General features: G+C 37.0%; 5 protein-coding genes across 7 annotated transcripts; 1 reads left to right on the forward strand and 4 right to left on the reverse strand.

The window, feature by feature from the left end:
- The first annotated feature begins 235 nt into the window (after nt 1–235).
- On the forward strand, nt 236–3368 carry LOC124404579 (serine/threonine-protein kinase VRK1-like). The gene is made up of 7 exons (XM_046878833.1): nt 236–529; nt 631–683; nt 757–826; nt 1228–1424; nt 1565–1778; nt 2206–2912; nt 3024–3368. Exons 1-7 carry the CDS (start codon nt 367–369, stop codon nt 3288–3290), a joined length of 1671 nt encoding a protein of 556 aa, XP_046734789.1. The 5' UTR covers nt 236–366; the 3' UTR covers nt 3291–3368.
- LOC124404577 (nuclear export mediator factor NEMF homolog) lies at nt 3328–23936 on the reverse strand. 2 transcript variants are annotated; one of them, XM_046878830.1, is made up of 11 exons: nt 23927–23936; nt 7510–7638; nt 7203–7374; nt 6929–7131; nt 5713–6803; nt 5464–5644; nt 5082–5383; nt 4776–4929; nt 4331–4637; nt 3987–4252; nt 3328–3899 (listed from the first exon to the last, which is right to left on the reverse strand). In XM_046878830.1, exons 2-11 carry the CDS (start codon nt 7563–7565, stop codon nt 3701–3703), a joined length of 2931 nt encoding a protein of 976 aa, XP_046734786.1. In that variant the 5' UTR covers nt 7566–7638; nt 23927–23936; the 3' UTR covers nt 3328–3700. The 2 variants fall into 2 exon arrangements, with proteins under 2 accessions (XP_046734786.1, XP_046734785.1); XM_046878829.1 differs by having other exon boundaries at nt 4776–4974.
- On the reverse strand, nt 8138–9462 carry LOC124404581 (40S ribosomal protein S16). Its single transcript, XM_046878836.1, has 5 exons — nt 9445–9462; nt 9305–9349; nt 9027–9158; nt 8583–8697; nt 8138–8353 (listed from the first exon to the last, which is right to left on the reverse strand). The coding sequence occupies exons 1-5, from the start codon at nt 9451–9453 to the stop codon at nt 8208–8210; spliced, it is 447 nt and encodes a 148-aa protein (XP_046734792.1). The 5' UTR covers nt 9454–9462; the 3' UTR covers nt 8138–8207.
- On the reverse strand, nt 12454–20430 carry LOC124404578 (DEK domain-containing chromatin-associated protein 2). Its single transcript, XM_046878832.1, has 12 exons — nt 20275–20430; nt 19778–19836; nt 19226–19422; nt 19067–19140; nt 18691–18768; nt 16151–16620; nt 15251–15407; nt 14974–15144; nt 14284–14781; nt 13985–14129; nt 13673–13904; nt 12454–13040 (listed from the first exon to the last, which is right to left on the reverse strand). The coding sequence occupies exons 2-12, from the start codon at nt 19801–19803 to the stop codon at nt 12479–12481; spliced, it is 2610 nt and encodes an 869-aa protein (XP_046734788.1). The 5' UTR covers nt 19804–19836; nt 20275–20430; the 3' UTR covers nt 12454–12478.
- Nucleotides 21069–23782, reverse strand: LOC124404580 (26S proteasome non-ATPase regulatory subunit 11). 2 transcript variants are annotated; one of them, XM_046878835.1, is made up of 5 exons: nt 23686–23782; nt 23265–23578; nt 22780–23174; nt 22179–22503; nt 21069–22106 (listed from the first exon to the last, which is right to left on the reverse strand). In XM_046878835.1, exons 2-5 carry the CDS (start codon nt 23571–23573, stop codon nt 21876–21878), a joined length of 1260 nt encoding a protein of 419 aa, XP_046734791.1. In that variant the 5' UTR covers nt 23574–23578; nt 23686–23782; the 3' UTR covers nt 21069–21875. The 2 variants fall into 2 exon arrangements, with proteins under 2 accessions (XP_046734791.1, XP_046734790.1); XM_046878834.1 differs by having other exon boundaries at nt 23265–23742.
- Nucleotides 23937–24119: the final 183 nt, after the last annotated feature.

Below are 24119 nucleotides of genomic sequence, written 5' to 3' on the forward strand. Positions count from 1 at the left end.
AAGATCGGGTACGGGATTGGACAAGAAATTCCAGAACACCATATTCTGCGCCGCCAACAAAATTCTTCGATAAGAACGGTGTTGGTATTTGGTATCTGTGTGTGGTATGCATGGATGACCATCGCCTTTGCCATGGAGACGGTTTGAAATGAAATGGGAAAATTTGTAGTTTTGTATTTTCGAAAAGTAGTTGAAGGTTAAGTTTCTGCCTTATAGCGTAATAATTTGTTGCTTAATTACTTCTTATCTATTTGTTTCAACTATTTTTTACTATTGTATAAATCCGGAGTGAAATTCATCCAAAGTTTTCGCTGTAAGTAACAGTTTTTGTTTGCTGATTTATCGGGAAACGTGCTAACCTCGAAAATGTCCGGCAAAGGCGCGAAAAAGGCACCGAAGAAGAAGGGTGCTAATGGTTACAAATTGCCCGATCCTATCCCTAATGGAGAAATTTTAACAGATATGGCTAAGAAACGATGGATAATCGGACCTTCTATCGGTGTCGGTGGTTTCGGGGAGATTTACTCAGGTATTTACTGTTAACACGCAAAATCGAGTTCATTACTTTCGCGATTTCCATTTTATGGTAGAAAATAATGATGTTATAGAAGCACGCAATCTTCATTACAGCTGCTTCCTACACCGATGGAAAATCTAAGACTTACCCATACGTCGTCAAGATAGTAAGTGCCTCTAATTATCAACTGATACTTTTTGATGCTCGTACCGTCCTAACGTATGCATCTCTTTATTTAGGAACCTCACGAAAATGGGCCGCTGTTTGTGGAGATGCATTTTTACATGCGTAATGCTAAGCCAACCGACAGTATGTATTTGATCAAATCATGTCACTTTTTTAAATGTTGCTAATGTCTATCAATTTGTAATTATGAATACATAACTTAATAAATAATACAAATTTGATGAATTTAGAGGTCAAAGTAATAACTGACTCTAGTTATCAAAGAAATCTCAGCTACTTTTCATAGAAACTAATACAAAATGAAGTGTTATTATCAATCTTGATTAATGTTCAGATTTCTGAAGTTTCGTATTTGCCATTAATCTGGTATAAATTAAAAAGATTTGATGACAGTATAATCACGTTTAATATTGCATTGAATTATTATATTTAGTCAGAGAAATGTACTGCGATGCTCAAACTGACAGCCTTCAGAAAAGTATTGGGCAATTCTCAAAGTTCAAACTTTACTTTGTGTGCCTTAGTCGAATCATGGAAGAAAGAACAGAAACTTCCATTCCTTGGAATGCCAAGCTATATTGGTTCTGGTAGTCACGAGTGCCATAACACAAAGTACAGATTTGTGGTAATGGAACGATTTGGAAAAAACTTATGGGACTTATTCTTGGAAAATAATCGTAAATTTCCAGAACACACAGTGTATAATATTGCCTTGCAAATCGTAAGAAAATTTTTGCACATTATCTCTATTAGTAAAGTAGTCTTCTCTGCTATAATTTTTTTTGAAATTTCTTATTTATCAAATTATTTCGCTTAAACCTACACTCTCATTCACAACTTGGAATTTGTACACTCTTTCAGATTGATGTATTGGAATATATGCACAACAAAACTTATGTGCATGCTGACATAAAGGGTGCAAATTTGTTGCAAAGTCTAAAGTCTGCAGACCACATTTATCTAGTAGATTTTGGGTTGGCATCACACTATACAAATAAGTCTGAGTACAAGTCTGATCCTAAGAAAACTCATAATGGTACAATTGAGTACACAAGCAGAGATATGCACATGGGAAGTAAGTAAAATATATAGTAGATTGTGCATCGAGGAGGCAAAGTGGATTTTTTTACATTGAATGCAAGTTTGCACTACAAGTTGTAGGCAAACACATATGCAAACCGAGGACGAATTTTACAAATACGTTAGGCATCAAGAGATTGCCTCCATGGTGCACGCCATATTTTTTGTACCAAAAGTATGGTTTGCAAAAAGAAGCACTTTGTAGTATCAGGATGTAAAAGTACTCTTTCTTGTACTGTTCAGAGTCTTTTTGTATGTACTTTTGTAGAAACGATGACTTTAAAGTATGGAACGCTGGCAAACAAAGTTGTCTAAACCATACTTGCAATATATGCATTTTCTTATTACTGATATTATTTTTATCTTTCACATATTGAAGTTCATTTCCTTATGTCAATTTTATTCATCTTTTTGAATTCTAGTCCCAACGATGCGGGGTGATTTTGAAATTCTAGGATATAACATGATACAATGGCTATGCGGTTCACTACCTTGGGAAAAAGATTTAACAGAGCCATTGAATGTTCAGAAACAAAAGGAGAAAGCCTTCGAAGACATTCCACAGTTTTTAAAAAAATGCTTTTCTCATACTGTACCTGAATCTATTGGCGAGTTCATGAAACTGACAAATGGTACTAAATTCAATGAGTCACCAAACTATGCCAAATTCAAAGATATCCTTGTCAGAGCAGTACAAGATATCGGTTACAAACCAGGTGATAGATTAGGATTTTCTGCTGGTAGTGCAGTTCTGAAAGTTTTGGCAACACCTAGAAAAGTGAAAAAACCACAGACTGGAGGCTTGAGGAAGAGCCCTCGAATACAAAAGACAAGAAGTCCAAGTCCTGTGTCAAACACACTCAATGACAGTGATCTTGGGTCGTTGATAATCTCTAGTAGGAAAGGAAAACGAGGTCAAGATAAGCAAAGAAGATTGAAGGAGGTTGAGGTCACAGATGATTCGGACACGGAAATTGAAATAAAAATCAAAAGAAAGAAGAAAAATAAGAAAGATGAGAATTCAGAGGTGGTTAATAAAAATATTGGCAAGAAAACATTGAACCGGCCAACAAAAAAATCACAGAAGCAATACGACCCTGATGAAACGGTATCCGATGATCAAATGCAGGTATTACATATTGAGTTTATGCTTGTATTAATTTCTTTTGCCGTCCGCTTCATCGATATTGCAATTTTTTAATTTGCTGTGATCCGATCCTTTAGAGGTTAATTATTTTAGCTGCAGGGAACTAAATCGCGACCGAAAGTGATAACAAAACCAAAGAAACTTATTGAATCTGATGAATCACTGGTCGAAAACGACAGTGATGAGGATATGTTTCGCGATGATGACGAGGACGTATGTAATGCATCATCCAAAAAGCCTGCAAAATCGTGGAAAGATACTCCAACAGTGAAAAGTAGTAACGTTATCAAACCGGGGGAGTATAAAAGTGTGAATAAGAGTAAAACGCCAAGGCAGAGGAGAGGTAACTTGTGTCTATAATAAACTTCATCAAATCGTACTAATCCCAATGAATATTTTCATTTTAAAGTTCCCGCCCTCCAGATGTTATCAACTAGTATGTACGTGATTTCAATATTGGCAACTATCTGATGTTACTATACCTGTATTAATAACGATTGTGATTAAATGTTTTGAATCATTTTTTTATATCTTTCTAATTGCTCAGTATGTGCATTGTACAATAAGCTACGAAATAACAGTACTAGGTGAATGTTGAAATAAGGTTGTTCGAAGAATTTTAGAATTAAATATTGTTTTTTTTTAACGGAATTACATACACATATATACAGCCTGTAGAACCGATACGAATATCACGTTTTATAACCACCATGTATGTACACAATTCAACACTCAAGTACAATGATCATGAAGTCGATAAACATGATTTCTTACTTCTTAAGTTTTTGCATTTGTGGAGCACTAATTTTGACCTTTCCAGGAAGGTTTCTGGCCATAACTTCATCTTTAACTGCCTTCAATAGATCTTTTTCTCGAGGTGTAGTTCCCCTATCTCGCAAAAACATTGCTACGGCAGTTTTTGCAGCTTTGCCTCTTTTTCCAGTTCCTGGAGTTAACTTGACCTTGTACCTATGTAAAAAATATAGTCAATTTACTAAACATATTTTGCTCATTTAAGGTAAACAAAATTTTATGAATCACTTGAATCTCACGTACTTATAGTTACTAAGGGTATTGTATGGAGCAACTATGGGCACAGCAAATAGTAACTCATCTTCTGCAACTGGCTTGCCAGTCAATTGATCCAACATGTCTATTTCCAGAGCTGGTCCCACATCTTCCTCTCCATCTTCTTCGTTATAAGGATTTACTGTCTGTGCTTTTGGCATGAAAGCTGTTCCCTTTTTTTTACCCTGCTGTTTTGGTCCAGAGGGATCTTTGTTTTTATTTTTCCGCTTATCTTCTTTAGCTGCCCCTGCAGGCTACAAAATTAAGGAAGTCAAGTGGCAATTTGTTACAGCTTTTGTACTTCTCTGCCGAGAATAATATCATGTATTTACCTTCAATGCCTCCATCAACCGTCTTTTGTCTTCTTCATCCTGATCTTTATATTTTTCTTTGATTTTTTTCAACTTTCCTTTTTGTCCTCTTTTAGGTAGTTCGCGATCTTTTTGTTTAGATTCCTTTTCATTTTTGTTGTCTTCGTTTTCCGGCAATTTTTTTTCTTGCTCTACTTTCGACCCACCTTTTCCTTGTTTATTTGTTAATACAACGGGTTTGCCGTCCCCAAGGTAAATCACATTCTCTTCTTTTGGGAGCTTATTCTCAGGTTTCGTATCTCTTGTTGTGTTTAAGTGAGATTTCAATCTGTTGCAAGTAAAATATTACACGTAAATGATAGAAAATAAATAAATAATCCTAAAAATTTTCGGTTCCACTCAAAGTTATGACGATAGGGCAAAATATTCGAATTGAATTATAATTAATTTCTGTTGCGAATCTTACGTTTTACCAGGAAGATTAATTTTTATCTGTGTGTTAGGAAAGTGTGGTCCTTCATCCGAATCACTACCACTGTCTTTTTCTATTATATCACTTTGCTTATCCGACATAGATTTATCGGCATCGTGTAATTTCTCGGTTAAGTCGGGTTCTCTTTCTGCAATTGGCAATAGTTGAGTTTTCTGTGTTGCAGTATCTTCCTCTGTAAGAAAAGTTGAAACATCAAAAGTTATCATTGTCACCTCCAAGTGTAAACAACATTTTATCACACTAAAATTTATAACAAGGTAAATATACCCAATTAAATACCTTCATCATTAGAATCACTTTCCAATTCAATCTCGTGATCTGACAATGCATTTGTTTCAGATGTAACATCTTCTTCAAATGTTCGAACTCTTCTTTCGTCTTTATGACGTTCAATAGAACTATCCTCAAGTCGAAATAAAAAACCCAATCCCATTACAAGCTGACATGGTGGTAAATAGTTTTTTTTTCCACGTATCATGAATGATCCTGTGGTCAAGTATTCACCGGTTGGTGCCGTTTTTGATACTTGATCACTATTTACCCACCAGGCACCAGCTACAACTTTTGCCTCCCACGCAACGCTGAAAATGGAAAGAAACTTTGCTCACTCTTATTTCAAGTTTTCTCTCGCACAGCACTTGCTACTCCACTGGTGTATTACCTGTATGAAACTGCCATAGTCCCTGCCTCTGCCAAAGTCTTTGGTGGAATTGGACCAATCCCAGAATTTTTTACTACAATGGAACTGGCCCCTGTTAAATCTGCGTGGACATAAACATCCCCCTGTCGAAGGTACCGTTTTACGATTAGTTCGTTTTGCTGTTGATCTCTGCCACCGATTACTGGAAAAACGTTAGCCTTAACACCAGATAGATTAATTGAAAATCAATTGTGCATTTTCAACACTTACCCAAATAATTTTCGGAGCTGATGAACCAGTAGAACTTTTCAAACCAGTACACCTTTCGTGCTTTATTGATACTGTGTATGGTTTGTACTTCTTTTAATGCTTGTTTAGTTTTCTTCTCTGCAGACTTCAGGGCTTTTCCTTGTGACTCGATCGTCTTTTGCTGTTTCTTTGCTGCCGATCGTTTTTGATCGTAATATCGCCTAGCATTCCCAAATGCTGAATGAGCTAAGTCAACGTCAATAATCATTGGTTTTAACTCAGGTTCATCGTCATCATCTGCATCACTATTTTCATATGGATCACTCAACAGTATACTGATGTGATTCGATTCTAATTTCAATTGCTTTATAGCAGCCGCAACAGGATCTCCTCTGGCTTGAGCTTCCTTCAAAAGCGTTTGTATATCTGGCCAAGCCATCTGATTGGCCAGAGCACTTTGAATCGCTAAAATAGCGTTGTCCACTAAAACTTGATTCCGTGTGATCAGTTCCGCTTTCTGCTTATCTACTTCTTGTGTCTTTTCTAAGGATACGAGTCTTTGATCGTGGTCCTTTCGAACGTTGTCTAACTTCTTCATAGCTTCCCGTTCCTGCTGTAAAGCTTTCAAGTCCAATTTTTGTCCTTCAAGACCAGAGAAAAATTCGTCTACCGCACGATCGAATGATTCAAATTCTTTGAAGGGGAGATCTTTGTGCTGCTCGAAAAGCAGGGGATGAAATTCTACGTTTGCAAAAATGTAGTCCTCTTTTCCATCCTGCGAAGGTCTTGCCTCCTTCTTCTGCGTAATGTAACCCTTGCTTACGCTTTTAACAGCTTCTGTAAAAATCTTGTCAGCCGCCTCAAGAGCAAGAACTAATTTTGGAAACTCCGTGGCTACATCGAAGTTTTTCCCAATTTTACAACTGGTTGGAAAACCTGCCTGTAGTAGAACGTGGTCTATAATAGCAGGGCCGAACTCTAAGTGTGGGTTTAAAATTTTTTTCAACGGCTCTCCAGTCTTTCCACCCAATACGCATTCATAGATCTGCTCCATTGGTGGCATAGTCGTCATGCGAGCACGATCAGATGGATATTTTTCTTTCACCGCAAACCTAAGAGTGTTTTATAATCGTCTGATTATATACTAGTTTTACAATTTTATAAGAAAAGAAACTTCTTTCAGGAATGAACTTCAGTGTTAACTTTGATGTTTACTTGGCGGTATCACATAACACACCTTACTTTCTCTCCCTCGGTGTGAGGCCTCAAGATGTTCAAAATGTTCATCTCGTTATCGGTAAGCACGATATTACCACGATCATACAATTCCAGAATGACGTGATATGCTGCTTCTCCTGTGCCGAATTGCAAATCTACTATACGGTCAACTCCCAGCTGCTTCAAACTCTCGAGACGTTTGTTTTTCAGATGTTTGCGCATCTGTATAAATTGCACAAATATTAGGAATTTGAATGGTAATGTGTAACTGCATAGTAAAAATCGAATTTCACCTTCATGCTGAAGCCAGAAGGAGCAACATTTTTGGGCCATTCAAAAGCAGTTGTGTGAATTCGATTTCCTGACTCCAGAAGAAGAACGACTTTCTCTTCACTACGCTGTAATCGAATGAGGTAAGTTCGATTGTCTATGTCATAAATTTGGTTGACGCGCATTCCAATGAGCCTGAACATACAAAGAAATTTAGAGAACGTTATGATTAAGAAACTTGTAATTGGAATATAAATAAAACAGAGATATAACCTAAAATTATTTTCAATAGAACCTAAGCTGCTCTAAATTTCACTGAAATTTACCCACCTTTGCAGCTCTGTGACAGAGCACACGAGATCAAACGTATTAAATCGAGTCTTCATATTTGTATTTACTCGTAAATTTGATGTGTCGAAAATTTTGGAAATGTTTGGCACATTTCCGAACGTCTACGGTCTCCCAGCAACGATGAGACGTATGGCCATTGAGCAGCTCTATTGTAAGCCTGCAATACATATGCATAACTCTGCATACACACGCGCAATACATGACTAACATGACACGTCAATGACAGAGAGGCGCACCTCAGATTGGTAAGAACTAAAATTTCACCGAATATCGTGCTAACAATAAACTCAAGCAGTGTAATTTATTTTGAAAGTATTTGCTCTGGGAAACTAATTGTCTTTAGCTACATATATAAAAAATAAAGATATTTTTTCGTAAATTTTGAAACCCCAAGTTCAAATTTACGAAAGTATTTTGTTCTGGGGCTGAATACTACGTTTTTTCCTAGTGCTTTTGCGTCAAATTGATTGAATAGGAATCAATGAATAAAATTTTTCATTGTAGGAGCAAGAATGAAAAAAAAAATTAACCAGGGTGACCTAAATTCGAGTAACATGATGGAACTAGTTATCGAGTGAAATGAAAACTCTGGCAACTATTCATTATGTTTGTACACACCATTTATTTCGGTCTTTCATAGATAGAATATAAAATGACATATACAGTGATAAATGTGCTTAACGGTAAGACTTCTGGTAGCGGGCTCGAGCTCCCGGTCCACCAAACTTCTTCGGCTCACAGCGTCTTGGATCCGCAACAAGCAGAGTTCTGTCGTATTGAATAAGCATGTCTTTGATCTCCTTTTTGCTCGCTTCATCAACATCTGTAACAGAAAGAATATATCATTTTGCTTAGAAAATAGTTGTCAGATTCTTCAGAAGAGAGGTGCAATAATTATTACATAAATCAAAGCTTTAATGTAAGATTTTTTTTGACACCGTATAGTAAAATGAATGTTGTTTCACAATTTATATAATTATATGAACATATGCTATTCAGAGCATACAGTATAGAAAGGGTACAATTCATAATAATGCATAATCAATACTTACACTTTTGGTAGTATGAGACTAAAGCCTTAGAGATTGCCTGACGAATGGCATAGATCTGGGCGACATGTCCACCTCCATTAACCCTCACTCTAATGTCGACGGCTGAGAATTTCTCCTAAGAAAAAAAGTATAATTTCTATGATCAATCTGTTACTGGGTGCGTTAACAATAGCAATACTTGGCTTAATTTTAGAAGTCTCAGCATTCTTATTTCATTTCATTCAGAAAATCATTTTCGGAATAAGTAAACATCACTGTTCTAATACAGGTGCTAGAAACTCGTATATTTGCGGCGATGAGGTTATTCTTGAGGTTAGGATTACGTAGATAAATTGATCGGTTAGCAAAATTCAACTTTGTTGTACTCGAAAAACATAACGCTCATAAAATGGAAATGAGCGATGATGGAATATAGACAGTTGTTCAAATGAAACGAAACCTTACCTTGCCGAGAAGTAGAATTGGCTCCTGAAGTTTGTACTGGAGCACTCGTGGTTCGACCATCTCCAAGGGACGTCCATTGACTCTGAGGTTTCCACGACCGCGTTTGCAATAAGCAACAGCGGTAGCGCTTTTCTGAGGACAATAAATTGAAGATTACGGATGGGCGGAGGAATTTTTACGAGTTTTTTAATGTCAAAAAGCCGACTAAGCAAACGCGGACGCCATTTTTTCGAGCATGTGAGACGGTGAAATGTGTGTAAAATGTCGTTGAGGCTTACCTTGCGGCCGAAGACCTGCACGGAATGGATGGGCTCTTTCTTTGTCTGTAAAAGAGAAATATTATTTATTGAAACACGGTCACTGAACGCTCGAATTTTCGCAAGATAAATATTAACTCGATTCGGTGACGCCAAAGTACCTTCTGCATTTTGGAGGGCTCCTCGTGGAAAGGAAGTTCAATGTGTATCGCGAATAGCTCACCGTCAAAAGAGAACTACTTTAGTCAACACAATACTGGAATGAATGTAATTTCCCCCATATTCTCGTAACGTCGAAATTATTTGACTTTGGATTGAAGAAATATATTCTTTCCAATATTCGAATTCAGAAGTTGCTTGATCGCTAGTTCCTGTTTGCACTACTAACGGTTTTTTCATTTATCATATTCATATCCACCAGCCTTCGTGTTGCCGCCGTGTTCATATTCAACGTTCGGTGAACAGCAGATCCCTATACAATACTTCCGCTTTCGATTTAACGCGATTTGGGTAGTACAAACTTCAAGTCTATTAGTTCGAAATGCTTACAAAAAAAAAAAAAAAAACTTTCGTAACTACATTGTCACGGTGTGATATTGAGTATATACTAGCCTAAACAACCTACATAGCAATCCCCCCACTGTGGAGATAATTATAAGTGTAAATAGTCAAAAACCCAAGGTATCAGTCGATTAAAATTAATTAGGTCATGAAACTTGTTGCGCAGGTTTAATAACGAAGAATGGATAGAAATTTATTTGATTCTTATTTATTTCCTATCTTTGCACAATTCAGAATTTATCTGAAATTTTTTATTTCTACATGTTTATCATTTACCATTCACTTGGTCACTCTATCTGTCTTTTTTCGATGGCTTACGCTGGCTTCTTAGATGTAAACAACCGACATACGATCGGGGCGTCATCTTGTCAATTGTTCGAACTTCGGTGGATTGCTTGTAAATTGTTGGTGGTTGTTGTGTACAAACCACAATAAACGAAAATTGCAAAGTAGTCGCAAATATCGTAGTTTATGTTTGTAACTCGGTGCGTGGTGGGATTAACGCAGTTACTTCATGACGTTTCGTTACGTTAACGGCACTAACTTCAGCCTTGTCTATCGACTGCTCACCCGTGATCAGACAGTAATCTTTGGATCGTCGACGAGTTCGAACGCGTTTGGTCGGTTTCTCGACTCGATGGGTTTTGCGCTGTGTCTAATTCGATAATTATTTGAATATTCACTTGGTTAACTATAGATTAACCCTTGTGATCTTTCGTTATTTATTTTTCGGGTAGTGCAGTGACGAAAGTTTCTCGAATAAATCAAAAACAGGTATAATATACCGAAGTATAATGACCATATTTCGATCCAGTGCCGAATTCAGCCAAATCCAAAACGATTCCAGTGTTACCAGGCAAGTAATAATATGAAGTGAAGAACTGTAATAATAAACACATGGATATACCTATAAACCAGCGACACTAAATTAGGTTTGCAATTGTCGACGAAGATTTCTGTAGCTTACACAACTTTTCACATACTATGACAATTTGAAAACGATTCCCAATCTAATCCAAATATAATCTTTTGGTTTATGAAATTATAAATGAGAAAGAGTGAAACTAATTGTCAGGTATCAGCATAAAAAAAAGTGCGACTCAGAAGAGACCCGTCGCACCCGAAATACGGCGAAGCAAAGTGGGCAAACTATCTACAGGCGTTAGACGCTGTCTAGGTAAGCTTTTATCGCTCATAAGGCATATTAATTTTATTACTTACTTGGCTTTCTCCTTCCTTTCTTCTCCACGATGATCGGATAATTTTTAAAACAATTCAATTACCAAATTGCTTTTCTGAATTATCTACTGGTATGAATACAATGAGGGTACTTACAAATGTATTGGAAATTTTTATATCACATCACTGTCTTTGAGACGGATAATGTACGTACGTAATTAAAAATCTGATTGATCTTCCATGTCTGAAAATAGGTCACCTAATTTTTCTTTGAAAATTTTCTCCAGCTTTACAAAGTTTATGAAACTAAATTCTCATACAAATGTTTTTACTGTACGTTGGTGGAATCTAGAAATCCATAGGATACCGTTGATAAAGTTAACGCGACCAAATTTGACAGTAAGATGAAAAAAATTCACGATTCTTAACCTTTAGTATGATTTTGAAAAATATATGTAAGCTTTGCTTTATTACCGTTCACTAAATTTCAGATCACCCAAATGAGAAATAGAATCTTTATATCAACGCAATGTTATATTACCATTATGACTTTCATCCTCAAGAATCCAATAAGTGTCTTTAAAATTTGACCGCGTGAATGTGCGTGGACTTGATACTGCGCAGTTCTAAGGACATTTCTTCATGTAGTTGCATTTCTATTGTTACATACACAGCTTTCTTCATTTGCAATTTGAGATAATAATTTCCAAGTCGTACAGATGTTTCGTTATTGCAGATATTACAACGATCTGAGCTGTAATTATCGTAAGGTGATAAGGTAAAAGATGGGTATAAAATGAATAACGAAGGTAGTGCTGATATAGTTATAGATATTTTATTGATTACAATTAATGTATGTACTAAATGATTCATCGTAGATTCACATATTTTTTTTCATCATTGTAATTTTAACCAACAGTAGAATGAATTATATCGACTTAATTTACATAAAAAGACGGTTCAGTACTTTCGCTACATAACAGTAATTTTCTACCCAAGGACAGTTGGTTGAACCGAAGACACGCACTTTAGAAGACTTAAACTTAAACGAAACACCTAGAAAGGAGAAATTCGCGATGCTTGCAGCATAACTTACAAACCTTGTATACCTCCAAAGATCAGAAACTGGATTCACGCCCGATTACTATCGAAGGCTAACACCATTTAGGTTCTTTTGAGCAATCAATGATTTAACCCTCAGTATTTTTTTCGATGTGCCTTACTCCTGTCTTTAACCAGATACTTCCTTCTGTCGCTCTTAAGAACAATCGTTTATGATCAAACACGGCACAATTTTTCCCACCAACTTACATCTTATACATGTCTTATGGAGTAGCCGAACTAGTAACATATTAATATAGATATTTCACTGGATATACATACAAAATTTCGTTTATACCCATTCTAGCATTTATTAGCTACACTGACACATCGCTCGTCAAAATTTACTTTCACTTATTTTTCTACCTTTTCGAGTTTTACCTTTGTTTCGGACTTTTTAGCCGTTATTATTTCTTTCTCGTCTCCCTCTTTTTCATTAGCTTCCCTTTCCCGTTCTTTCTCCTTACTGTGTAATTTTTTTTCGGAATTACGGAAACGGTCGTATCGCGAATCTTCGTCGTCACTTGATTTCGTCCCGGGTTCAACTTCTTGCAAAATGTCACCTAAATCTTTGTCAACGTCGTCCCAAATCTTGTCTGTGCTGTCCCCTTGGTATTCATCGTCGTCGTCCTCTTCACCCGCCACATCTTTGTCAACTACTTTAGCGGTTTTTTCCATGTCAGCAGATCCTCTGTGATCAGGTTTAGCTCCGTCGGCATTTATCGCATTACCCGGAGATACGGCATTTGCACCGGTAGCCGAAGGTGCCGTAGCATTATTTGCAGTTTCACTTTTAACGCCTTCAGTAGATGTCGACGTGTTTGAAGTTAAACTCACATTGACAGAAGAGGAAGTTTGTAGATGAATCCGTTCCGCCTGACGTCGTAATGCTTTGTCGTCATTATCACGAACGTACCTGAACATAATTACGCACATTTATATAAAGATATTGTCAAATTTTTCTGCATGAGATTGTATACCTAAAATGGTATACTCAATAATTTTCAGTCTGATTCAGATAGAAATTCGATAATATTTCATGAGATTTGCACATAAATTAGGAGTCAATTCAAACGATCTTGAAGAATTGACCACCCTCCGCTTAGCTTTCATGCTACTGTTAAATAGATTTTTTTTTTAAATTAGAAGATCTCATTACATAATTTTCAACAAAACTATACCAATAATCACTTGACAGTACTTTACAAACCGAAGCGGATTTCCAATTTTTTAAATAGCAATAAAATAAACTATGTGTACACAGCTGTGGTTATTCATGTATTGATTGTTAAAATCGTTTCTATGTTAAAGAAATACTGAAATTTTTCCCTTCCATTTTGCATTATAATCAAATAGTCATTATTCAGGCACAAGCCTAATTGATTTTATTCGTTCAACAACATTTTTAACAACTCACCCTCTCATTCTGACTAGTTGAAATAAATCTATATCAACTTGTGCAGATGTATAACTATATATGAATATAATATGTATGAATCTATGTATTTATACGTGTGGGAAAATGGTAATTAAATCTTTGAGGTGTACCGCTTTAAGTGACTTCGCGTGGAGCAATGAAGCGCAACAGCTTGCTCTCCGTTGTCGCTTCGTGGCAAGTAAACTTTGCATAATTCACAAAATTGCACTTCGACTCGCTTTATGTATTCAGCTCCAACTTTAATCATCTGCTTGTTCTTGGGTTTCTTTTCACCATCTCCGACTGCTTCGCCCTCTGGTTTTTCTTTTTTCTTTTTTTCCGCAGCTTCTTCGTTTTCTTCAGCTGTTTCAAATGTATATTAATAGAAAATGAAAACTCTGATCAAAGTTAGCTATGTATTTGATCATGCAATCGAATCTCACCATCTACGTCTCCGACTGAATCTAATGTCATGAAGTTGTCCAAGTTGACTTCCTTATCATCGTCATCAGGACCACTGGACTCTCCTTCTCCCTCGGCAGCATCCACACCTCCATTACCAATTCTTTCGTCTAGAACACTCTTTCTCTGAAATTGATAACAGACCGTTGTGAATTAGGAATCATTACTCCATTTAACCAGACGGAGTTTTACGGATTTACTCAGATATTAGAGATATTATTATTGTATATTGGCGAAATTACCAATTTAGACATGATCTTTAAGCACATGAATATCGTACCTTGATGTGGTCGAGGGTGCAAACGTGACTTTCGTAAAGCATAGGTGATCGGAACTGGATCCTGCAAACGCGGCAAAACGGTGTTAGAAAACTCTTCATTTGACGATGAGAATCTGACAACTGATGCACCGCCTTCAGCGATCGATAATTCAGTTTACAAATCGGACAGAACATCGTCCTCGAAGGCAAAGTTCCGCGTTGCGCGTCCCTCGCTTCTACACGCCGTTGTTCCTGTCGCTGGATAACACGCATTCGAGCTAGTGCGGCCTTATGTCGAGCAGCAACGCGTCGCATGGCCGCATTATGGCGCCCGGAGTAGAGATGGAGAGAATATTCCTTGAAAGTTATGCTGCGATGAGCACAATGTGGACAGTTTAACTTGATGAACCGCCTTCCGTCTGCACGTCGAACAGGTTCGTCTGTGGCAACCCCTCGTCCATGACCTTCCTTGTCTTCCTCATCACCCTCATCATCCTCTACTTCGTCTTGTTCTTCCTGCTATATTTCAGTGGACAATACTTCATTAATTAGAACGTTTGGGTCAGATTTAAGATCACTGCACCGCTAATTTGTTTGGGCTGTTGTAAAGTCAGTATAGCGAACTCTCAAAGTGAGGGGTATACAAATCGTCAACTTATCATAAACATATTCAGGTTATCTAAGTTTATTATTTTATTGCAAGTAAGTTACCTGATGCTTTCCATCATCATCATCCTCCTTTTCCTCTTCTTCTTCTTTATCCTCCTCATCTTCGGTGTTTGGTCTCTCTCTTTCTCGGTCCAGTTTCTCCTTTTTTCTCTTCTCTTCTTTTTTCTTCTTTTCCTCTGCCTCTTCTTCCTCATCTTCATCATGTTCCGGATTCTGTGTACAAATTTTCATGTCAAAAATGAAACTGATGATTTGTCAAAAGTTTGGTAACGATCCACTCAATTCACTTATCATCATTTTTGGCACATTTTTACTTTACCTTTTCATCGTCGTCCCAGTTGCTCTTGTCGTCATCATCATCGTCATCGTCTGAGAATGCGGCATTGATAGCTTTGGCCATCTCTCTGTCCTTGTCCTTAACACTGGAGCCCACCGAAGAATCCTTTTTACCTCCGGAAACCCTAGTAGTACCGCTACTAATGGCACAGCAATTTTTCATTGTCATTTAAATTACTCTTTTTTGTTAACGTTTTTTTCTCGTCATCTTTCTCATGCTCAATAATCAAAATTTATTCTTTGCTGTTGCGGGACAGCTAACATCGCGATCTTATGCTTATGCTCTTTCGTTTTCTCCAAATCAAGGCCTTTATTATCGTATCATATTATTAATCGTAAGTATTTTTCCATCTTCTTTTGTACATGTTTTGAACTTAATACGGCATCACACAGCACGCGTTCGTTTGAGAGCATATCGTCACAGAATCGAATCCGAGGTAAAATATAATTTCGTAATAATGACGCTCGTTCTAAGTCTTCAATTGTATGTACTAACAAACTTTTATTTTCGTTAAACATCGTTGATGAAAGAAAAAGAGTTGTCGTTATATTATTTTGGGTTTTGTTTTTTTCGTGAAAAATGAGCTATCACATTTCAATGGTAAGTTGATCTAGCTAGTTGAACGTTGCATAGATGTACTCAAGTCATTTGATTAATTTTGTTGTCAAATTCGTTTTTATAACGAAATTAAAATTAATTCATCTCTCAGTAGGAATTCTATTTCATTTCGTTCCTGCATCAATTTTTTTTTTTTTGCTTTCTACAGTCTATTACATCTATATATCATTGTCGATCGTCATCTCGGATCATCGACCATAAGGTGCTTTTTCTAGGAAGGACGTAGATCGGTCGATAAATGATTTGGCTAGTTAGTTAAGTTACCTCCTGCGTATCTTTGTCGACGTCATGCGGACTCGTTGAATGTAGTCTCGAGACCTTGATGCCATCAGCTTGCGACGATAATCAAGAGACTGCAGAGTTCGCTTGCGAGCCAAAATTGCATCAGATCTAGAGCTGATACGATGAAAGCCCCTACCTCCTCGGGTCGAAATGCGTCCCCTGTATCCACCGGATTGGTGTGATATTCGACCACGACTCGGGGTACTGTATCGCGGCGCTGAAGGGGGCGGCATCTGGCTCTTTCGAGAGGGTGGCGGAGGTGCATACCCACGCGAGGCTGAATGACGCTCTTCAGATCGATGATACGTCGAGGCTCGATCACTTGGCCTCTTGCCCCCATCCTCGTATACACTTGACGATGACGATCTCTTGTTGTCATCGTAAGTTGGTGCAGCAGACGAGCCACCGTATGACGATGAGTACCTCTGCGAACTCCCACCGCTACCACCTCCCTGCCAAACGAAATTCAATTGTGCTCCACTGCCTCTGCCACTTTTCTTTGTCCTCTCTCCTATCACTGTTTTTTTTTCTATTCTCCATTTTACTGTATCGGTATTAGTTCATAAAATCTTTTTAGCTATTTTTTTCAGCAGACATGGTTGTATATTGGCTTCTCTCCTTTAGTTATATTATTATGACAATGCCAATCTTTCCATATTAACCATATTTAAATCCGATATTTTCATGTTAACTTCTGTTTACACCTCATCATCCTTTGACCTTTGATGAAAATATGGCAAAGGATTGTTCCATCTTTTTTTTTTTTTGCCCTGACAGACGAGTAGCTGTGATAAATCTTACCATCCCACATCAATCGCAATGATTCCCATCTCTGGGTACCAGTTTTCAATGATCAATACGATATCTGTCCCTGAGAGTATCACAGTATCATGACTACTGAAATTAGTAACTATTCAACAGGAATTCAATTTATTTTTCTCTCTCTCACCTTCCAATTTTATTGCAGTGATATGGGAATTGTATGCAGTGTTAAGTTTGTCACGTAATGATAATGCAGCTCCTTGTAATCATTGGAAAATGAAGTCATTGCTGAATAAAAAATTTCAGTTTTATAATTATTAGTCAGAATAGTATTCATATCACTGATAAGGAAATCGTCCACAGATGGATTTTTGCTTCGATTTAGAAAATTTAGCATTTGCAGCTTGTAGGAAGAAAAGATTTAAATGTAAAATTGAAAGGTGAGCGATATATATTTGTATAAGAATTTGATATATAATTTTAAAAAATGATACTCATTCAGAATAGATTCGTTATTTATCGACGTTTAATCAATTTCCTGTAGGATCCATTACGCATTGATGTCTGCAGCATATTGCTTGATATTGACTAAGTGATTTTTTGTTATACCTTGCCGATCAATTCCAGCTGACACTTTTCGATGCCATGGTATCGTCTTATGGCATCAACAATCTACGATACAATTGGCGTTATTTGAAACTGTTTATTTTTACAGGTATCTATTCATGTGGATAATAACATGACTGCTGCTAGGCAATTCAGCTCTCAATGCATTGCAGTCGTAGATTAGAGGGTACCGTGATTCGTAAGTTGTTCATGTAGACATATAGCATCATTTAACTTTTGTTGATTTGCCGCATTCTGCGAGCAATCTCCCAACACAAAAACAATTCACATTCGAGCAGCGGTTGGCTCGTCGCTTGAAAGGAAAGCACCAGTACTAATAAGTCTTTGGTCAGCATTCATCGCCTGACTAATGGCTGAGTGCACTCAGTATCATTTATATTATAATTACAATTAATGAATTTTGTAATGGAATCTATCACTACAAGTTACTAAAACTTTGTCTGATTTTCATACCTACAGGGTGTTCAACAAAATTTATATGGGATAAATACATCCAGCTTTTACAAGTATTATTGTCTGGAATGGCTAAATTGTATAGTAAGTAAATCATTTGAAAATCCAATTAAAATAAATTTATACTAATGCTGTTATTTTGGTTTTATCAAAACAAGAACCCGTCATATACATTAACGAAAATTGTCGAAGCTGAAAGAAATGAATATCACACTCGGTAATGTCAAATTCTAATATATCTGGATGCCATTTGAGCAATCAATGATTTTGAAGTCATTTTAAGAGCTCTTGAAATTTCAGATTGCTGTACACCCTGTTTTGCCATCTTGTCGTTACCTCTTCGGTTTAGTCCGTCATGTTTATAATGAAATTTTGTTTGCATTTCACGAATTATCTGAAGCCTTGTCAACCAAGCATTAGGAAATATTTTCTTCATATTTCCACAGTCAGTCTAAATCATTTTAATGCTACATCAAAATCTCGACAGATGAATGATAAAAATAATTGCATCTTCAATTCCTGCGAGTGTAGAATAAACGAGTATTATCCAAAACTGTTTTCAAATATGTCATGTAAAACTGACGGTAGAAAGTGCACTCGAACCACATGATTTGACAAATCTCTATCAACGTTTGGTATATCTTCCCAAAATGTTACATAATGCAATAAAATTTACATACCTGATACGAATCAGTCCTCAGTCTTTTACGATTGGATTCGCTCGACGATCTATGTTCATCTCTGCCAGAATAAGAGTCCTATTGAGAAGCAATTGCATCAATTGACAAACTTTCATACTTTTTAAGCTGTAATGTAAGAACACTGATATGTGAGAATTTTAATGGATGTGCAAAACACAAATTACAGGTATTGCCTCGCAATGCCAATTCCCGAGACGAAAGAAAGTAGTCATTCACAACAGTGGATATGCAATCCGATCTAAATAGATTCGAATCTATTTACCAACATCAATTGGCAATACTTGAAATCTAAATGAATCCAATAATCAAGAAACCAAACATAGCAGTTTCCTTAATGTAATCTAGAAGCACTTACACGACTGCTTCGCTTGTAGCTGTTAGAATTATCGCCTCTTCCTCCCCGGCTTGAGTATCGCTCAGATCCTCCACCTTTGACAAGTAATAAAAGAACGTATTAAACATAATGAAATAGTACGAAACATCTTCGTCATTTAGTGATGTCTAGTTTACTAACCAGAGGCATATTTTGATCTTGAATCATAACTTGGAGTGGAGTAATTGAATCTTCCTCTGGATGTGGAATAGCCTCCACCTCCTCTGCTTCCCATCCCTGTCGTTGAACCTCCGCCCCAATCTCCTCCACCCCCACGTCCTCGATACGAACTACCGCCGCGCGAACTGAAGCCTCTTCCTCTTGAGCTCATGCTTGAACTATCGGGATAAATGGTAGATAAGATAAATTTATGCGCGGCTTTAATTTTTCCTTTGGAAGGTTCATTGTTCTCTTTTCCATTCTCTAATACTTTTCCTCTCACCCAGTACGGTTATTATTATGATTGTGATGCTTTTCGATGTTAAAAGTCTTGATCAGAGTCGAAAGAGAATAGTTTTTGTCAAGGTTTAAGCATGAATCCATTGATGCTGTTACGCCTCATTTATTGTTAGATATGTGTAATGAATGGTGTTGAAGTGGATTGATTATATTGATTATACCTCATGGACGAGGTGTGAAATTAATTTTTTCCTTTCTTTTTCTGTTTGTTTTCGTATTTAGAATATTACTAACCTATATTTGTTGTATCCGTAACTCATGATTACAGCTTACCGACGATGACCCGAAAGAGTCTACGGATAAAATAGTATAAATGTTACACAACGATACAGAGATACCGATGTAGAGTTACTTCGACGAAACTGTAGCTTGTCGTTGGGTCGTTTGAACGGAAGGAATTCGATAGGATTTTGTCGGCTGAGCGGAAAAAAACAAAATTTAGCCTGGTACGCGTAAAGGCGGATGGGATGTCAGCATTTATTACATCCGAACGTTAATCAACATCGAAAACCGGGTAATTTTTTTTTGCCGATAAAATTGATAGTAATATCACTCCTTATACGCATATACAGGAAAATCGATAGTTTTTCTTACGCATACACACACTGGCGTTATCTAGCGAGGTAGTGAATGCGAAATTTTTTTCTTTCGCTGTAAACAAATTTCATGGAATATGTATAAAGTTTTTTTTCTATCAACAGACATAAATCGTGAGTGGAAATGACGCTTACCAAGTAGATATGTTAAACTTCGGTACTTCTAGTATGTAGAAGTATAGAAACTTAATTGTTAATTATTGCAAATGACGCGCTTCCTCGTCGAAATATCTTTCTGTGTGCACGAGATACTCGATGGATGTAAAATGGTGGAATCCGCGGCAGATGCGGCGTCGGGTGTGAAAAGGATATGGAATCGGTTAGATAGACGACGGAACGGAATTTAAACCGGAAACACGATCCTCTACATTCTTATGCTTCCCGGTATTCGAATCAAATTTTCGTTATTCTTCCGTCAAACGGTGACTGAGGAATCGTGAAGAATATATCAAAATAACCAAATGAAACTGCATCACTTATCTTTTCTTCAGTCCTTGCAAATAGTTTTCTTGATCTGTTTCTACAGTTTCTCATTAAACACACGATGTTGCATTGAAATACATCTTACATTTATTTTTACATTCTTGTTTTTATTATTTCGTTTTTCCCCATCATTTTAATTTCATTCTTCAATTTAGCGGTATGCAATGCATGCGTACAAATAGTATCAATCGAAATTAATTCAAAATAGTCGTACTTACGTACAGCGGAAATTGACGGGTCGTATTTGTAAATCGTCAATACAAAATTTGACCGCAGCAATTGTACGGAACAATTAACTCCTGTTCATTCAATTTTAATACGCATAAATTCATTAAAATGAATTCTCTGCAAAATGGTGAAAATATTTCTAGGGTTGAAAAATAAAAGAAAATCATCAGCAATAAAAGAGGTGACGCATTTTCCTCTTTCAAATAGGTCACGTCGAATTGGTTTTTTATTATTCATTTATTAAGAAACCATCAGTTCTTCACGTTTTGTAGATATAATAATGTGTCGTATGTATTCTATATTGAGTACGTAAGTACCAACAAATCACCATAATTAGTCGACTTTGTAAATCAAATCTCAAACGATGAGCTAGTTTACCGGCAACGGATTGGATTCATTCAGTTGAAACGATCATAATTTATTACCAAAATTGTTTTTTTCCAACTATCGATTTTAATGATGAAAGTCAAGATGTTGCTGATGTAGTTGTCTGTTTTCGCGATAATCAACGACTGTTTTATTCGGGGGTAACACTTGGTTGAATCGATATATTCATATCGCTTCAATAAAAACAGGATTAGAGATATATACTTTCTTTCTCAGGGATGATGTTTTGTATTGTTTTGTCTGTGAGGTGGTTGTAATACAATTTGAGTAAATTCACCGTTATGTTGTTCAATTTCGATGGTTATAAAAATGCAAATGACACCAAAAGTACATGGGAAGCAAGTATTAAACTCAATAACGTATTTTGTATGTCGATTCGTACGTGCCTAGCAACATTCGAAGTGCAAATCATACCTATTGAGAATAATTTGAGAAAAAAAATTGTTTTTCTTTCGCTTTCGTGAGTTGAAACATGATCGTCTAGACCAAACTCGAATTAGTAATCAGTAGGTGAATGGAGTTAATTCGTTTAATATTTAACGACAGCATCTAATCATTAATCGTAGTAATCGGTAGTAGCAATTATAATAATGGTAATATTAATAGATTTTGCTTATACAAATTTTTAATAAATAGGGCTAGGTGAGTTTCTTAGCTTTCTGGTACAAAGTATCGACTACTTTGCCCATGCTATGTAGCGTGTCCAGAGCAATCTCGTACGTTTTGTCTCTTGGCGTATCTTCAAAAACGATCAAGACACCTTCTCCTTGATCCAACACGCCTCTCAATTTCTTGTCCAATATCATTTGTGACAGTTTCTTTTCTACTTGAGCCAATGGCAGTGATATACACGAAGCTATGTGACCCACCTATTTAAATGAATAAATTTATTAATTAGTCGTGATAAGAAATGGTTTGATTAATAAAACATCGACATTAACCTGCACACGTGAGTAGGGCTCGACAAGACGACAAAGATTTTGTTCAAGCATAGCATCGTAGAGGGATCCTAAGTGCGCTCTGACAATAACATCTTCCTCAAGTTGTTGTTTGTAGTCTTTAACAGCAATCTGAAACTCTGCCAATGATCGTCGATGGCTAGCTTCGGCAACAGCTCGCATAGCGTCAAGATCACGACCGGCATATTTAACGGCCAGTTTACCGGACATTATTGATTGAACATCTTCTGGGGTGCGTAACATTATTTTTGACAAAAGCATGTATTTTAGGGCTGTCAAAGCTTTGGGACACTCAACACTGTCATATCTGAAATTAAATAATTATACATCTACATTTTGTTCTCTGCAAGCAAACAAAGAACTAGAAAATAATGAAGGCAAACAAGGAAAATCTTATTCAACAGTCTCTGTTTTACATAAAAAATTTCTTTGTTTACCGCAATGTTTTTCAAATAGCTACTTGAGATACTCAATGAATCAACTCTATCGTTTTGTGTTGTTTCAAGCTTTAATGGACCCAATGCTTCTTGGGCACCGAAGTTAGCACGAATTGAATATATGTGAATACAAAAACTATTTATACCCTTCAAAAGCTTCGTAAAAGTATGAGTAGGCAGTCTTGAAATCTCGCTCATCAGCAGCGTGCAATATCCCAGACTGTAGGTCTAAAGCGGCTTGCATTTTTGGCGGACAATAGATGGCATTTGCGGTTGTTCTCGCACTTGTTAACGCTGCCCTGGCTTTAGCCAGATTACTAAGTGCATGATAGGTTTTACTTTCGAGCAGTTGGACCTCGACAAGAAGCTGTTTGTCGTCAAGTTTTTTCAGCTCTTTAAGAAGGGCTGAACCAAGTTGAAGGGCTTCGCCGAACATCCCGGTGTCGAAATAAAGCGCTACTAGTCGTGCCTCTAGAGATTGCCTCAAAAACGTTCTCCGCTCTTCTTTTGCCCATTCTATACACTCTTTGCATAATTGTACCTGAAAAAATGAAAATTTATCGTGCTGGGTTTGGGACAAATTGGGAAACTGAAAAGTTCAGGCGCTTCGAATTTGAGAACTGACGCATACCTCGATACCAATACCAGCTTCCAAGTCGAGGAAAAAATCTACCAGAGACCGAACTAGCTTAGCTGCCTTTGCCTTGCTGATGAGGCTGAGGAAGGGTCGGGTGGCTTTAATCAGGTCTGCCAATTCCTTGGCCTTGCCCTCCTTTTTGTAAAGTTCACCCAGGTGAAGGATGCCTTGTTCCTTCACTCTAATATTGTCCTCGTCATCTTCGGCGATCCCGATACTCGGGTCTGAGACAATCTCGTTGAGGAGCGAAATTCCCTCACTCCTGTTCGTCATAGATACTGCTTGGGCACGTTCGAACAGCATCGCACCTGCCATTTCCGAATAGACGGTATATCGTTCACCAAATAATTAAACTACACTCAAAGTCTGATTATCAGATATCATAAGACTTGCGGATGAATGAAATTATCTATTATTCTCCCTTTGCACACGCACGACCCGCTTTCTGTTTTGTCAGGTTCACACTGCCTTTTCGATTGTCTATCCTACAAGTTCGTGTCATGCTGCTACGCGAGTCAAATCAGTAATTATGTTTTTTAGATCTCTATGGCTGTGCAAGAGAATTAAGCCGCGTCCTTACTCGAGTAGTCGAAGCAGCGTCGCATGATCAGCCAATCGGATTCCAGGGTCAATCGAAATATTCAACTTTAACCAACCAACAACTACTAACCTCATATTAATTCGTTAAAATATACTAAAAGGTTTCCCTTATGTTTCGTCATATTTCCCTGATTCAAGTTAGTTCGTCATACTGCGAAAGAAAAGTGCATATTTTACGTATGCTCGAACTGTAGACTTGATTCTGAAAAATCTTGCAATAATCATGATTCAACAAATCCACTATAAATT

Source organism: Diprion similis, chromosome 3 (assembly GCF_021155765.1).
Source record: "Diprion similis isolate iyDipSimi1 chromosome 3, iyDipSimi1.1, whole genome shotgun sequence".
NCBI lineage: Eukaryota > Metazoa > Arthropoda > Insecta > Hymenoptera > Diprionidae > Diprion > Diprion similis.

Coding starts and splice junctions, on each gene's coding strand:
- LOC124404580 (XM_046878834.1), bottom strand. CDS start 23,585: ATGGCAGGTGCGATGCTGTTCGAACGTGCCCAAGCAGTATCTATGACG. Junction 23,175..23,264: donor AAGCTGGTATTGGTATCGAG/GTATGCGTCAGT, acceptor TCATTTTTTCAG/GTACAATTATGCAAAGAGTG. Junction 22,107..22,178: donor AGCCCTACTCACGTGTGCAG/GTTAATGTCGAT, acceptor TCATTTAAATAG/GTGGGTCACATAGCTTCGTG.
- LOC124404578 (XM_046878832.1), bottom strand. CDS start 19,803: ATGAGTTACGGATACAACAAATATAG. Junction 15,145..15,250: donor ACTGGGACGACGATGAAAAG/GTAAAGTAAAAA, acceptor ATTTGTACACAG/AATCCGGAACATGATGAAGA. Junction 14,782..14,973: donor ATGATGATGGAAAGCATCAG/GTAACTTACTTG, acceptor ACTGAAATATAG/CAGGAAGAACAAGACGAAGT.
- LOC124404581 (XM_046878836.1), bottom strand. Junction 9,159..9,304: donor TGCAGGTCTTCGGCCGCAAG/GTAAGCCTCAAC, acceptor TATTGTCCTCAG/AAAAGCGCTACCGCTGTTGC. Junction 8,354..8,582: donor AGTCTCATACTACCAAAAGT/GTAAGTATTGAT, acceptor TTTCTGTTACAG/ATGTTGATGAAGCGAGCAAA.
- LOC124404577 (XM_046878829.1), bottom strand. CDS start 7,565: ATGAAGACTCGATTTAATACGTTTGATCTCGTGTGCTCTGTCACAGAG. Junction 7,375..7,509: donor TCTGTCACAGAGCTGCAAAG/GTGGGTAAATTT, acceptor TTGTATGTTCAG/GCTCATTGGAATGCGCGTCA. Junction 3,900..3,986: donor AATACCCTTAGTAACTATAA/GTACGTGAGATT, acceptor TTTTTTACATAG/GTACAAGGTCAAGTTAACTC.
- LOC124404579 (XM_046878833.1), top strand. CDS start 367: ATGTCCGGCAAAGGCGCGAAAAAGGCACCGAAGAAGAAGGGTGCTAAT. Junction 530..630: donor TTTCGGGGAGATTTACTCAG/GTATTTACTGTT, acceptor TCTTCATTACAG/CTGCTTCCTACACCGATGGA. Junction 827..1,227: donor TAATGCTAAGCCAACCGACA/GTATGTATTTGA, acceptor TGTGTGCCTTAG/TCGAATCATGGAAGAAAGAA.